Here is a 13,655-nt window from a genome sequence, read left to right as displayed (position 1 = left end):
GACTTGGGGGTCATGGTTGACCACAAGATGAACATGAGCCTGCAATGTGATGCTGCGGCTAGTAAAGTGAGCAAAACACTGGCTTGCATCCATAGATAGTTCTCAAGCAAATCCCAGGACGTCATTCTCCCCTTGTACTCGGCCTTGGTGAGGCCGCAGCTAGAGTATTGCATCCAGTTTTGGGCTCCACAATTCAAAAAGGATGTGGAGAAGCTTGAGAGAGTCCAGAGGAGAGCCACGTGCATGATCAGAGATCAGGAAAACAGACCTTATGACGAGAGGCTGAAAGCCATGAGACTCTTCAGCCTGGAAAAGCGCAGGCTCAGGGGTGATCTGGTGGCCACCTATAAGTTTATCAGGGGTGCTCACCAGGAACGTTTGCTCACCAGAGCGCCCCAAGAGAGGACAAGGTCGAACGGTCACAAACTCCTCCATGACCGTTTCAGGCTGGACATAAGGAAGAACTTCTTTACTGTCTAAGCCCCCAAGGTCTGGAATAGACTGCCATCGGAGGCGGTTCAAGCACCTACTTTGAATGCCTTTAAGAGATATTTGGATGTTTATCTTGCTGGGATACTATGATCCCTGCTGCCTTCCTGCCCCTGGGACAGGGGCTGGACTCGATGATCCTCTGGGGTGCCTTCCAGCCCTAATGTCTATGAATCTATGAATCAAAAAATGAGTCAAAACTAAGAGCTGGCACTTTCTGAGGGGTGCCTTGAGACTCATGAGGGCACCCCAAGTCTGAAAAGGTTGAGAACTGCTGCTCTAAGTTGTCATGGCAGGGACCCTCTTGTTCTCAGGCATCTGCATAGACCTACTGCAGCAATGCCCTGACCTCTAACTGGGACCCCTATGTGCCATTCAGATAACAAACATTCATTATAAAATGATCTCCTCTTCATTGTATTCAAAGAAACGGACTTCCTTCTGACCAGGACAACGAGTACGAGAACCAGACTGCGCTTCCTCATTCTGACACAGTCAATTAGCAGTTTTCTCCTGGTCCCTTAAAAAAAAAAATGTCAAAAAATTCTGACTTTGTGCCCCAGCACCCTTATGAGAGCCCCTGATAATTGCATTTAATATGTGTTTTAAAACCATGAGGGAGCACTGCGTTTCACAGAAGCAACTTTGGCCATCCTCAGAGGCTGTCATTGGCATTTGGGACTCATTTGCTTCAAGGGTCTACTATTTTTCTGGGAAAATGGATCATGTGACACTTTGATCCACGTGCCGAGTGATGGCAGGGCCAGCCAACGTGCCCAGCTGTTTTTGCAGGCTCACTTAGCCCTGTGCTCCTTAGCTGTTAAGTTGCCCATTGAAAACGTTCAAGTGTGCTGAACCACACGCCCCATCAACTGCTCAGGGGCAGGTGCTGCATCAGAAACATCCTGCTGCCCATTTGAAGAAACCACCTGGTCACTGTGGACCATGCAGAAGGTGGGGTGGGGTAATCTTTTCTTGGAGCCTCAAAAGGCAGATCAGCTGGAACCACTGGCTGTCACAGCAATATGGGGTTGTTGGTTGTAGCCGTGGTGGTCTAAGGACATAAGCAGAAAAAGTTCTTTGGGTAGATGGGATGTCTTTTATTTGGCCAACTAAATAGTTGGAAAAATTGTTCTTTGCAAGCTTTCGGGCACAAACGCCCTTCTTCAGGCATAGGGAGTCTGTTATATCATTATGAAATTCAGATGCCCCCACTTTTTCTTCCCGAAGAGTCCCACATGAACAAGTCTCACGTGTTCCTACACCTGGACACATACCAGCAATGTGAGATCCATGTGCACATCTTGAATACTATGCCCAGTTCTGGATCTCACTCCTAGAAAAAAATATAGGAGAACTAGAGAGGGGACAGAGAAGGGCAACAAGGATGATTAGAGGTATGGAGGGGTTTCCATATGAGGAGAGACTAAGGAAGCTAGGCTTGTTCAGCTGAGAAAAGAGATGCTCGAGGGGGGGCATGATAAGGCTTTACAAAATACTAAATGGCAAAGAGATAGTAAATTGGGATTTACTATCGACTCTCTCTCACCATACAAGAACTAGGGGTCACTAGGAGGCTGTACATTTAAAACTCACAAAAATAACTTCTTTTTCATCCACTGAGTCATGAAAGTGTGCAAGAGGCAAGAATTTCTCGGGGTGATCTCTGTCATTAGACCCATCACGGCTACAATGTCACTCTTACACTACCATAATTAAAGTGTGGAGCTCATTGCCAAAAGAGACGGAGGAAACTGAGAGTTCAGCCAGATTCACTGCTTGGAGGAAAGGGACAGCGGCAGCTGATGAGCACAGCAGCGAGGGGCTCCATCTCTGCACCAGGACTTCCTATACCTGAAACTGCTGGAGGCTGCAAGGGGGAGAGGGGCAGTGGGGGAAAAACCCTGGTCAGAGCCAGTTCGCTCTCACTTTCAGCATCCGCTCTCTGCCCCGATGCGACGCAGGAGACCGGGCAAGGTGGACCGATGGCCTGACCCACTCAACGGCAGTTCTCATGAGGCTCCACTGGAAGCCAGTGCAGCGCTGCTTGCAACGGGAGGCCCCCTGCCTATGTCCTGGCAGCGATGATGCCAATGCCCCAGGCTGTATCCCCCTGCAGCTGGACCCCTAAGCCCTGCCAGGACCCTTTGCCCCCCCTTAGCAGAGCCCCGCAGCAGGGCTCGAGCCCCATCCCTACCCGGAGGGGTTTTGGTGCGCGGGTCCTTCTTGCTCCCCTTGCTGATGGTGTCAGACACGGAGATGATGGACGGGACCTTGCGGGCAAGTCGAGCCTCCTTCTTTAGGGCCTGCAGCGACGGTTGCATCCTGCCCAGCGCAGGCAAGCAGGCAGGCTGGCGCTACCCGTCTCCATGGAAACCCCTCTGTCTCTAGCAACACAGCCTCTGGGCGCCGGGAGAGGCGAGTTCCAGGACTGCTGCACGTCCCTGTCCCTGTCCCTGTCCCGGGGAGGTGGCTCACCGCCAGCCCCAGGCAGCTGAGATGCAACCGGTGCACCGAGAGGCACTGTGCCCTCCAGCCCTTCTGTGCCAGGGGCTGCCGACCCCCTCCCCAAAAGCCTGGCCCTGCGCCAACAGGCCTGCTCAGCTTGCAATGCAGCACTGGGTCCTGGGAGAGGCCCTCTCCCTGCTTTGCTCGCCCTTTTGCTCTCAAGCAGATCTTGGGCCAAGAGGGACCGCTGCTTGCAGAGACTTGCCATCTCTCCCGGATGAGCCTCACCACCCTCATCGGAAAGATCTGCTCAGGTCATGCAGAAGTGTGGCATAAGGGGACCGCTGCCTGGCAGGGCTGCACCCCGCATTAGGGAGACCAGCTAAGAGTCCCGAGAGCTGATCAGCCTTGCTTCCCTTTTTAGAGAAGTCCTTGATGGTACAAGAGCGCAGCCCCCTCATGCTCATGTAGATCCCTTCCTAGCCCCCTATCTCCCTCTGCACAACCCACAGAAGTAGAGGATGGCCACTGCTCCACGCTGAGGGACTAAGGAGATATAAAGTGTTGTGCAAGCAAAGTGATGTGCCAGCCATTTCATTAATTCCTAGCATCCTCCTCTGCTATTTGTCTTGTCCTTCCGATTTCCTCCCTCGCTGCCTTTTGGAAGCCCCGTATCACAAGTTTGCTGGATGAGAGGTTTGTATGATGCCTGGTTTCCTTGCAGCACCATTAGCCGCCGAAATGACAAGTGCTTTCATTTGTTGCTCTTGTCACAGTGGTTGCGTCTTGCAGCTCTAGAGATGCGAAGCGGAGGCAAGGAAGCAATCTGATCGCAGAGTGATCTTGGCAGGTGCTGATCATGTGCCGCGGAGGGTCCTGCGCTAATTAGCTTGATTGCAGTGCTCCTAGGAGCAGGCATCACGTCTGTCAGGCTGGAGGGCAAACCTGGAGTCCAGCATCTTCCACATGAAGTTAGTAACTGAAAAATGCTCAGAAACCCACGTGATGGAGCTTAGCTCATTAAAATAATACCCCAACACTAACGACTTCCCTGCTCCAAACCTGGCCTCAGCCCGGCAAGGCCTGATGCTGTCAGACCGAGTTAACTGCATTTGAAAAGAGCAAGTGCTACAGAGGCGCTCTGAGATGGAAACGCCTTCAGGGTATCGGGAGCTTCTACAATGCCAGCGCCACGTGGATACGGGAACATTTCCTGTCCACCTGGATGATGCTGATGAGGCATGAACACAGAAGCAGCCACAGTACAGAAAACCAGCTACAACCCCCCATTTCATCCAAGAGTAGATGTGGACGGTGGCTGGAGGCCACCTACTTCCAAGTGCCCACATGCAACAGACTGCATGAAAGAAGTGCTGAGGTAGTTACTCCTTTTCCACCATGGGAGGAACGCTGCCAGAAGGCCAAGCCGGATGCCCCTGCAAGCACTTGTATTAGCAAACAGACAGGACAGGTCGAGTCCAAGGCAAGTCCTAGCAAGAAGCTTGCGGCTCACACCACAGACATCTGCCTTTCATGCTAGGCACCTATCAGCCTGGAGAAGAGCTGCTTTGGCAGCTTGCTTGAAACCCAAAGCCCACGGCTATTTTGAATGAAGCGGAGGGCATCCACTTCTGGTTCTAGCTCAGTGGTGCAGGCCAGGGTGTGTGTGTTCCCAACATGCAGCAGGTGCGTTTGCAGAAAACGGCGGGGGGGGGTTCCTCTCACCTGCACCAGCCAGCGTTGATAAATATGACGAGAGACTGGCACCAACATTCATTTTTCTTCCAATTCTGATCCCTTCATCACTCAGGAGCCCCAAATGACACCACGACTGTCTTCAAGAGACCCCCAACTTTCTTACTGCCATTGACTCAATGCATCTAGGTGAAGAGGAGGCCTTTTCAATCTTGCATCTCCCTATGCATAAAGCTTCCCATTGCCACGGACACAGACCACTGAGGCTACTTCTCTACAACACGCCGAGGACATTCCACACCCCCTCCTAAACCCCCAAAAGCGCAGATCCGGAATATTATTATCCGAATATTATCCGAATATTATTAAAACAACCCTATTACATGCAGGGGACCCTTTCTGAATGACCCTCAGCTATTCCCAGAATGGCATACAGCCACTACCAAAGGACACGGGGGACTCTTCTTATCAAGGTTGACTAAAATATCCCTGCCTCCAGCTGGGACCAAGGAGGAAGAGAACATGAGTCATGGTTTCCTCAGCCCTGGGGAAATTTAATCACGCGTTTCACCTGGATGGCAAGTAAACATGCCAGTCCTTCAGGAAGTAGAAATGGGGGCCCTTCCTAATTAGCGGGGATGGGCCGGTGTTGTTGTTTTAACTCACGTGAAATTACTAGTTATTAGTCAGTAATTCTTGATACAATCAGGATATGGCAATGAGGGAAAATTGAGCTTCACTGCATTCCATTCAGCTGTCTTATTTCCCACCCCCTTCCTTGTGAGACTGTGCTCATCCTATGTGCTTTTTTCCCTAGGCCTCTCTGAACTGCATGAGTATTATTACCTGCAAATGATATATAGATATGGGGAGAATGAGGTATGGTGAGGCTGTGTGTACAAAAGGACCTCTCAGCTTGCGGTTTTCTCTACCCAACAGGCAACACTGCCTTGTGCAATAACTGCAATGAACTGGAACGTACCTGGTTGACAGCAAATATTATTAAAAGCCCTTAATAGCCCTAAAGCTGCTTTCCACATGCCATTGATTTGGAGTTATGCCTGGTTGACATTGGGTTAAGTGAAAGGAAAGACCCAAGCTCCCAGGACATATCAGTCTCTGAGCATCTCCTACAAAGGACTCTCTTGTCCTCTTCAAACCTTCCTTATAGCTCATTGCCATCCATATGAACCCTTCTATTGATTTGGATGGACTCTGGCCCAGGCCCTGGATGGGAATTCAGACTAGTCAGACATTAATAGGCATTTCCTGCAGCCAGACATAGGGTAGATGTGAATGTCATCTTACTGAAAGTAACTCTGATGCTTTTACAGCAGACATTAATCATCCAGCGAGCCAAACACCATGCTTGGTTCAAAGGGATACAACGCAAATGTTTAAGTAGCCTGCATTGACTGTAGATTTCCTTTGTACTTGTTTCTTCTTGAAGGCTCCAGAAGAAAGGTCTTCCCTCTTCTCCAGCTTTTCCCCACTAATTTTGGCCCATGGTCTACTCTGACTGGTGCCCAAAGCCAGTGGGGCGATGTAAGCATCACCGAAGGCACAATTTGGCCATTGGCATAGTGCGCTGGTTCTCAACTTTTTCAGACTCAAGGCACTCCTCCTAACTTAAGCCCCCTCCATAACTATTGTGAATTAAGCAGTACCCGGTTTTAAAAACCTCACTCAGTTATTGCAGCATTTACCTCTTTGGAAAGGGCCAAACTATGGTGGTGCAAAAGCATCCAGGGAGGGAGAGCCTGGACCTGTGCTTATCTGTTCACTTCCTCACACCTCTCTTATCTCCTCCAAGTTTACCATACCCTTCAAAGGATCTCAAGACACCTTGGTTAAGAAATCACTCTCCTTTCCTCATGTAGCCAAATGGAGCTGCATTTGGAAAATTTTGTTCTTGCTTTCCCCAGTCATAATGAAGATGAAGGGAACATACCTGATTTTGCTAATGTTTTGGTTTATTCTCCTATAGCCCTAGAGATCCCACCAGACCTTCTTGGCCTCTTCAGAACCCAGCAAGATAAAGCCACCTTTTGGTGTTGGGCCTGTATGAGTCAAAGGCCAAGAGGCAAGACCAGCAAGCCATGACGTTTGCTTATGAGGAAATGAGTTTGATTTTGCCTAACTCTACACCAACGAGTAACAAGCAGCTGTTGACCACTGATTATACATTTCCTTTTGCCCACCCTTGTTCCATCAGGTCTCCTAATACTGTAAAAGCTTCTCAAGGCATGCTATGTGTATATACAGCCCCTATTACAATGGGCCCTAAACTGGGAGGTGCAGGTGCCAGGCATCAGTGTAATATAAATTAAGAAGTGTTTGGGGCTTTATTTTGGTCCAATCAGTCAGAAATAGACTTTTAGTCACTCCAAGTAGGGAACAGTAGCCCTGGCATTGCAGCTGAAGCTGGAAAAAAAGAAGTGCAAAGGTTACTGAAATGCAGATCTGTATTTAGCAATGCAAAAATATTTACAAGTGTCCTGGCCCATGGTTTACTCATACACTGACACAGGACAGGACCTCAGCTCACATGGATGCACTTGCAAGCAGAGATCATTACTCATTGGCCATAACAATGAAGGTGTCAGACCCATGTTGAAGTCCTCAAGTGTCTCTCATATCACTAATTAAAATTCTAACTGCAGCTTGTGCAATGCAATTTGTAGGCCAATCTCATGTTGACACCACTCAGTACGCCAGGCAACCTCTTGCTGTTGCACTGCAGGACTCTCGTCTTTGGATCGCATGGTCCAACCTCCCCACCCCTGCTGTCGGTAACTCACCTTCTCCTCCCCAAGGCTGATGCCATCCTACCCTGCAACATGACGGGGAGGTACATGTAAGCTGTGGAAGCTTTGATGGGACGCTACAACTACTGCTCCTTCTGTCCATCTCTGCTAGGACACAGAGATGGAGCTAATGTGAGAACCCCAGCTTCCCAAATCTCTCCATCCAAAGCAGATGCTAAGACCCTGGACCAGGCACTGGCTACTTCTCACTGCTGAATGGCTGATGCCTTCACTCACAGCTGCTCCCCTCCCACTATGAAATCATGCAGAGAGCCCTCACATGTGAAAGACTCTGCAACATCCAGAACCTGCTCTGCACTGCCCTGTGCTTTCTGCTGCCCTCTTCACATTCAGGGAGCTCATAACAAAAAAACCTGTTCAGCAAAACAATTCAGGTGAAGATTTTAAGTGATTATTGTCCGATTGAACAACTGTCACCAGGGCTTGAAAGCTGTTATCTACACTGGACTCCAAATATTGATTTTAGAGCTAAACTGTAATTACTCTTTCAGAAGCAAACGCAGCCTGAACTCTCAGACCCACAGAAGTACCCTTTTGTGCTTAAGAAGCTTGCCTAAAAATCTCTCTGAAGCATGCAGTTAGTCCAATAAAAGATAGCACACCCCAAAATATCCTTGCCTCCAGCATAATTCCATAGACTATCACAGCTACCCCACCACTCCATCGCTACCACAACCAGATTAATATCAAGAACAACTAGCTGGTTAAAGTGTCAAGATAACTTTGGACTCATTAAATTTCACAATCCAAATGACTGGTTACAGCTGCACATAACAAGGGGCTGCACGAGCAAGTCACTCCATGTTGGATGCACACCTGAAGAAGCTCCCAACAGCTGTTCCTTCACAAAGCGTGGAAGGGAAGCCCAGCTCCTGCATAGTAATATCAGCCCTCACTTCGGTTTCAAAGGGAAGTGATCTTGCAGAAGTCAGGGAGAAGCTATGTGATCCAGTAGATATTGCAATGAGCTGGTCTGCTGGACTCAGCCATTGTTGGGCCTATCTACCGCTTCACCCAGGCATGGCATGTTGGCAAACTGGGGTACCCTGCCCCTGCCCAAGCTCTACAGATATATTCTATGGATTATATAAAAGTAGATGGCAAGCGTTCTGTCAGTAAAAGTGGACAGAGCCCCCTCCGGACATGGTCAGTGCAGCAGTGCATCCCCTGGGAAGGTGACCAATATCCATGTGCAATCTGCATGGTAGAGGATGGGGGCTTCACGGTGCGCACTCCTTGGAGGTAGGATCTGCCTCTTCCCAGCTCTCCGGAGTAGTGGGAGATGAGTCTCTGCAATTCCTGCCACCTACCTGCGGCTCTAGCACTCGGGGCAGCAAGAACAATAAAAGGAGATGAGTTAGACACTGAGCCCTGCTTCTGAGCTGGGCTGGAAGTATCAACACTGGAGTCCCAAGGTCAAGCATATTGAAAGTCTTGCCAGCAAACCCTTCACTCACTCTGGTATAAACAGAGCAAAGGGAAAGTCTCATCCAAACAAAAACCCAGCAGCCACAAAGCTAACCCCAGGCAGGGAGTGAGACATCCCCTTTTGGGGGGTGATCCCCTTCTGGGGAGCTGTGGGTCCAAAGTCTCTCTAAGGAGTTTTGCTAGGGCAGGATTTGTGCTGCCCCTTACTGCCCTCTACTGGAGTGAGGCTGCCTGCACAGTGCAGGACCTCCCTTCCTCATGTTTTTGTAACTGCAGAAGCCAATGCTTGATTTTTCTTTGCATTCGTTCTAAAGTTAAAACGTACTTCACCCGTTTTATTCTCCATAGCACTTAGCACACAGGGTGCTTAGAAAGCAAAGAACTGGTGTCTTCTCTGCTCTGCATAGATGCAACATCTCCCAGAGGGGCCCTTACCCTGGGATCCAGTACGGTAACAGCCAAGCTCTCCAGATGCTTAGGGATTAAGTGCTCCCTCTGAAATGCCTTTCAGATTGGAGGCAAGATCTATCCATGTTCCAGTTCCCCAGGTGGACAGAATCCATGAGCGGCTTGTCTGCATGTGCCAAGACAAACCCCTGCCTCCTGGCAGGGAGCTATCAGGTAGGAGATACCCTGTCTGCCCAGGTCTGCTGGAGCTGGTTGAGAAGAGTTGGTAGCAGAGAATCCAGCACAGCCAAACCTGTCCAAGAGCATCTTAGCCCCCTGAGAAGAAAGCAGGACAGGGATCAGTCTCACCCACCAGCAAACAAAGCCCCTCTGTGCACACCCACGCTCTCCAGGCTGTGCCTCACCTGTGGTCCAAAAGCAGGAAGCCCTGGTCCTCCAGCTCCTTCACTTCTTCCGAGGCTCCAAATGCATCCCACAGGCTCAGGCTGGGAGCAAACTGCAGCCAGTGCTGGGGGACAGCACATAGAGAAGCCCACTAAATACGGGGTAAGTTTCGTTGGAGGGTAGGAAGAAAGCCTCCCTCAGAGGCCTGGGTCCTCCCTGAGCTGGTTCCCCTTCTGCAGAGTCAGGCACAGCCTGGAGATGGGTGCAGCAGAGCTGGACACAGGCATGGGCAAACCAGGCAGCTGTCCAAACAGAAAAGGGGCCTGACACTGGTCATTTTTTTCCCCTGTTGTCTGATTATCATCATCTCTGGTGAGGTGGGGCCGATCCTAAAAGTTTACCTAGAATCCTGGCAGCCCCGGGTGCAGGACTGGCAGGCAGGCTCAGGATGCAGAGAGAGCAAGCAGCTACATACGTAGCTACTCATTCAGTAGTTGACCTGTTTGCACCTCCGGCAGCTGGCTCCAGAAGAGCAGCACGGGGTTTATGGGACTGAGCTGTGCCCATTAAAGAAAGGAGGCTGGATAAAAGCCCCTTAGGCTTCCACAGCCTGCAGTCCTGAGAAGTGTCTGCATGGCCCAGTAACACACCTACCCCAATGGACCAGGACTGAACAGTCAGTGGAGTCTGAACTCCCCTACTCCCCTCCCAGCCCCTAAAGTCAAGGTGGCACCAAGGCTGGATGGCACCAGACAAGGTCCCTACATACCAGGACTCTGGTGTATTGCCCAGGCAGACCCTATCGTGCCAGGCAGCAGGGTTGTATTACCGAGTACACTCTTATTTCAGGAAGCTACTAAACAAAGATGCCCTCTGCCCCCTCAAGACCTTACGATACCTCATGACAACGCTTAGAGGAAGGGATGGCTCAGGAATCCCAACCAGCAAACAATGTCTATCAAGAGCCCCAATAAAACTGGCTGCTCCATGCCGAATCATTCTCTGTGCAGTGATTAACCACAGCTCTACCGGGAAGCCACTCCCCTGCCATGAGCTCCACACTCACAAACCTTGCTCCCCTGCCCCAGCCTCTGAACAGGCTGCTGCAGCGGAGACCCGTCTCTCACCTGGTGTGTGATCCCAACATCCGTGCGGAGCCCCAGAGCCAAGATCTCCTCCAGCCTACAACAGAGGGAGATGCTGGGTGACTATGTGGCCTCTAGAGCTCCAGAGAGGGCTCTTGCACGCAAGGCTGAAGGTGCAGCAAGGCCTAGAAGTACCAGAGCGCAATAGGGGAAGCTTCACGAGCCCGAGCTGGCAGAAGCATCTTACCATCAAGCTCTGCAGTTGTAGCTCAGCCATGGTCTCTTGCCCTGGAACGTCCCCCCATAGAGGAGTCAGATGCCGCCCTGGCAAGGGGCCACTTTATCCTGCCCAATACTCACACATCCAGTGGGTTCTGCGCAACCCGCTTCCTGGTCCCGTGTCCCCAGGCCAGCACCTCCCTCATCCAGTTGTCTGGCTCCAGGGTCTGTATCCGGGCCTCCCGAAGGCTCGTACCGCTTCCTCGGGGCACAAACCTCCCGTGGGCTCCTGGCAGAGAGACAGGCCTTCCTGCAGCATAGCTCCCTCCCTCCCAGAGCTCGTCAGACTCATGCTCCTCCTGGCCACACCCCTGTCTCGTGTGTCAGATCCATGGGGCTGAGAAGGAGTGGGATATGAAGCCCTGGCAGAGTAGATCACCACCCATGGCACCCAGACAGTCAATACTGGGAGGGAACTCAGCTAGGGGGAAAGAGGCAGGGACAGACTCCCTCATGGCAGCTCCTGGCAGAAGCAAATGGGGATCCCGTTAGCCAGGCTGCCTCCCAGCCCTGTGCATCCCCACCGTGGTAATACCCCAGGCCCTCCTGACTTCCCTAGCAGGTGAACTCACCTGGAGACCCCGTTGTCGGGCCCCCCCTGCCAATAGGACAGGTTGTGGGTGCTGAGTGCGCCCTGCAGAAGATGGTACAGGGTAAGCCACAGAAAGCGAAGGCATCTCTTTGGACCGCAGCCCAGGAGGAGCTCACACCCCCCCCAGCAGTCACAAAAGCCCCCAGCTTGGCCACCCCAAGTCTCCTCCCTCCCAGGCAGAGCACCCAGCCGGGTCTGCCAAGGGCCAGGACTCACATTCCTGGCAAAGTTGGAGACCTCGTACTGCCGGAAGCCTGCATCCTGCAGCATCTGCCGCGACACTTCGTACATCTCAGCCACCACGTCGTGCTCGGGTGTAGGCAGGGTGCCCTGCTGCACCTGCTTGAAGAGGGAGGTGCCCCGCTCCAGCGTGAGCTGGTACAGGGACACGTGGTCGTCGCACAGCTGAAGCAGGTGCTCCAACCCCCTGGCCCACGAGGCAACGCTCTGGCCCGGGAGGCCGAAGATGAGGTCGATGGACGTGCGTCCTGGAAACAGTTTCTTGGCCTCTTCCAGGGTTCTCAAAGCCTCATCCGCCGTGTGGTCCCGCCCCAGGAGCTGGAGCTCTGCGTTGTCCGCTGACTGCAGGGAACAGAGAGGCCCGGTGAGACCACACCGGCCACCCAGGAGAAAGGGAGCTCTGGGCAGGGATGAGAAGGGCACAAGAGCAAGGGCAGACAGCGAGGATGGAGGGAGATCGGGTGAGGGGGGCAGGCAGATGTGCCCTCTCACCTGGATGCCAACAGAGAGGCGATTGACACCTGCTGCCTGGAAGCCCGCCAGCCGCGAGGCTCCGGCCGAGGTGGGGTTGGCTTCCAGAGTGACCTCCGCGTCTGCCGCCAAGCGAGCGCATTGGGAAATGGTCTCCAGCACCGCAGCGATGGTAAGCGGGCTGGCCAGGCTTGGCGTCCCCCCGCCGAAGAACACTGAGCTGATCCTGTTGGGAAGAGAGGCCCTGAGCCCCGCAGCGCGCACGTGTTGCTGCCAGAGCGTCTTGCGCCCGACTCCACACCCCAGGGACCCGGGCTGCCCAGGACAAAGCACACAAGAGTGTGTCCCTCTCCCATATACTGTCCTCACCCTCTGGGGACTGCACCCACCTCTGCACTCGGCTCAGCTGGATCAGGGTCTGGGCTTCCCGGGCGAGACAGCTCCGCACCGCCGCCTCGTCGAGGCCCCGGGGGATGTACTTGTTGAAGTTGCAGTAGCTGCAGCGTTTGAGGCAGTAGGGCCACTACGGGACATGGAAAGAAGAGAGCCCTCTTGGCAGGGAGCACATGGCAGCGCAGCCCTCAGAGTGGGGGAAAAGCAAATCAGTTGCACGCACCCAGGAAGCAGGATCCCCACTGGAAACGGAGGAGTGCGGCTGTCGGAGCGGAAATTGGGCTCCGATACCATGTGTGTCCGTGTGTTGGGGGGGGGGGGGGAAGAGGTCAGGGGTCTCTCCCAGCTGTGCCACCAACACCAGGGTGACCTTGGGCAAGCCGCCAGCCCTCTGTGCCTCGGTTTCCCTGCCCACCTCAGCGTTGCCAACTCCCACGATTTTCAGTGCTGGTCTTAAAAGCCTAGACTTCACGAACAGGACAAGCGTAGCTCTTTCTTTTGCATCTGTTTATAGTTATAGGTCCAGATAAAAGAAACCGCGATGATTTTCTGCATTCCCCAAGCACGGATTTCATGGATTTCAGAGACATTAGGGGCTGGAAGGGACCTCGGAAGATCATCCCCGGGGGCAGGAAGTCAGCTGGGGGCAAAGGAAGCGTCCAAACCTTTCGTGAAAGCCTTGAACAAAGCCAAAAATCATGAGAGTGGGCAATCCTGCCATCTAACCACATGCCGGGCCATGAGCCAGGGGCGATACCCTCCGCACTCCCCTGGGCACGGTGCCCAGGTGCCCCTTGCCAGGGGGCAGCGCTCCCCGCACGGCCCCGGGGTGCACGCGTGGGGGCAAGTGTGCGCGGGGCGGGCGTGCAAGCACTCACGTGGGCGTACAGCGCCGCGGCCCCCGGGTCCCGCTCC

At 52.7% G+C, this 13,655-nt stretch overlaps 2 protein-coding genes across 2 annotated transcripts in view; both read right to left on the bottom strand.

Moving 5' to 3' along the window:
• The window catches only part of MYCBPAP (MYCBP associated protein), a 17,753-nt gene extending 14,940 nt beyond the window's left edge, over positions 1–2,813 (bottom strand). The window contains exon 1 of the mRNA XM_006019793.3: positions 2,687–2,813. Within this exon, the coding sequence (XP_006019855.1) occupies positions 2,687–2,813 (127 nt within the window). The remainder of the gene's footprint in view (positions 1–2,686) is intronic.
• Positions 2,814–5,140: 2,327 nt separating this feature from the next.
• The window catches only part of RSAD1 (radical S-adenosyl methionine domain containing 1), a 12,482-nt gene continuing 3,967 nt past the window's right edge, over positions 5,141–13,655 (bottom strand). Inside the window, exons 2-11 of the mRNA XM_025199170.1 lie at positions 12,964–13,206; positions 12,737–12,870; positions 12,369–12,573; positions 11,853–12,218; positions 11,617–11,678; positions 11,126–11,290; positions 10,808–10,862; positions 9,701–9,804; positions 8,277–9,611; positions 5,141–7,056 (exon numbers count right to left, since the gene is read on the bottom strand). Coding sequence (XP_025054955.1) covers positions 9,506–9,611; positions 9,701–9,804; positions 10,808–10,862; positions 11,126–11,290; positions 11,617–11,678; positions 11,853–12,218; positions 12,369–12,573; positions 12,737–12,870; positions 12,964–13,206 — 1,440 coding nt within the window. The 3' untranslated portion in view covers positions 5,141–7,056; positions 8,277–9,505. The remainder of the gene's footprint in view (positions 7,057–8,276; positions 9,612–9,700; positions 9,805–10,807; positions 10,863–11,125; positions 11,291–11,616; positions 11,679–11,852; positions 12,219–12,368; positions 12,574–12,736; positions 12,871–12,963; positions 13,207–13,655) is intronic.

The sequence above is a fragment of the Alligator sinensis genome, unplaced genomic scaffold, assembly GCF_000455745.1.
Source record: "Alligator sinensis unplaced genomic scaffold, ASM45574v1 scaffold876_1, whole genome shotgun sequence".
Taxonomy (NCBI): Eukaryota; Metazoa; Chordata; order Crocodylia; family Alligatoridae; genus Alligator; species Alligator sinensis.
The sequence above is the reverse complement of the archived record's forward strand: the minus strand, read 5'-3'. Positions and strand labels throughout refer to the sequence as shown.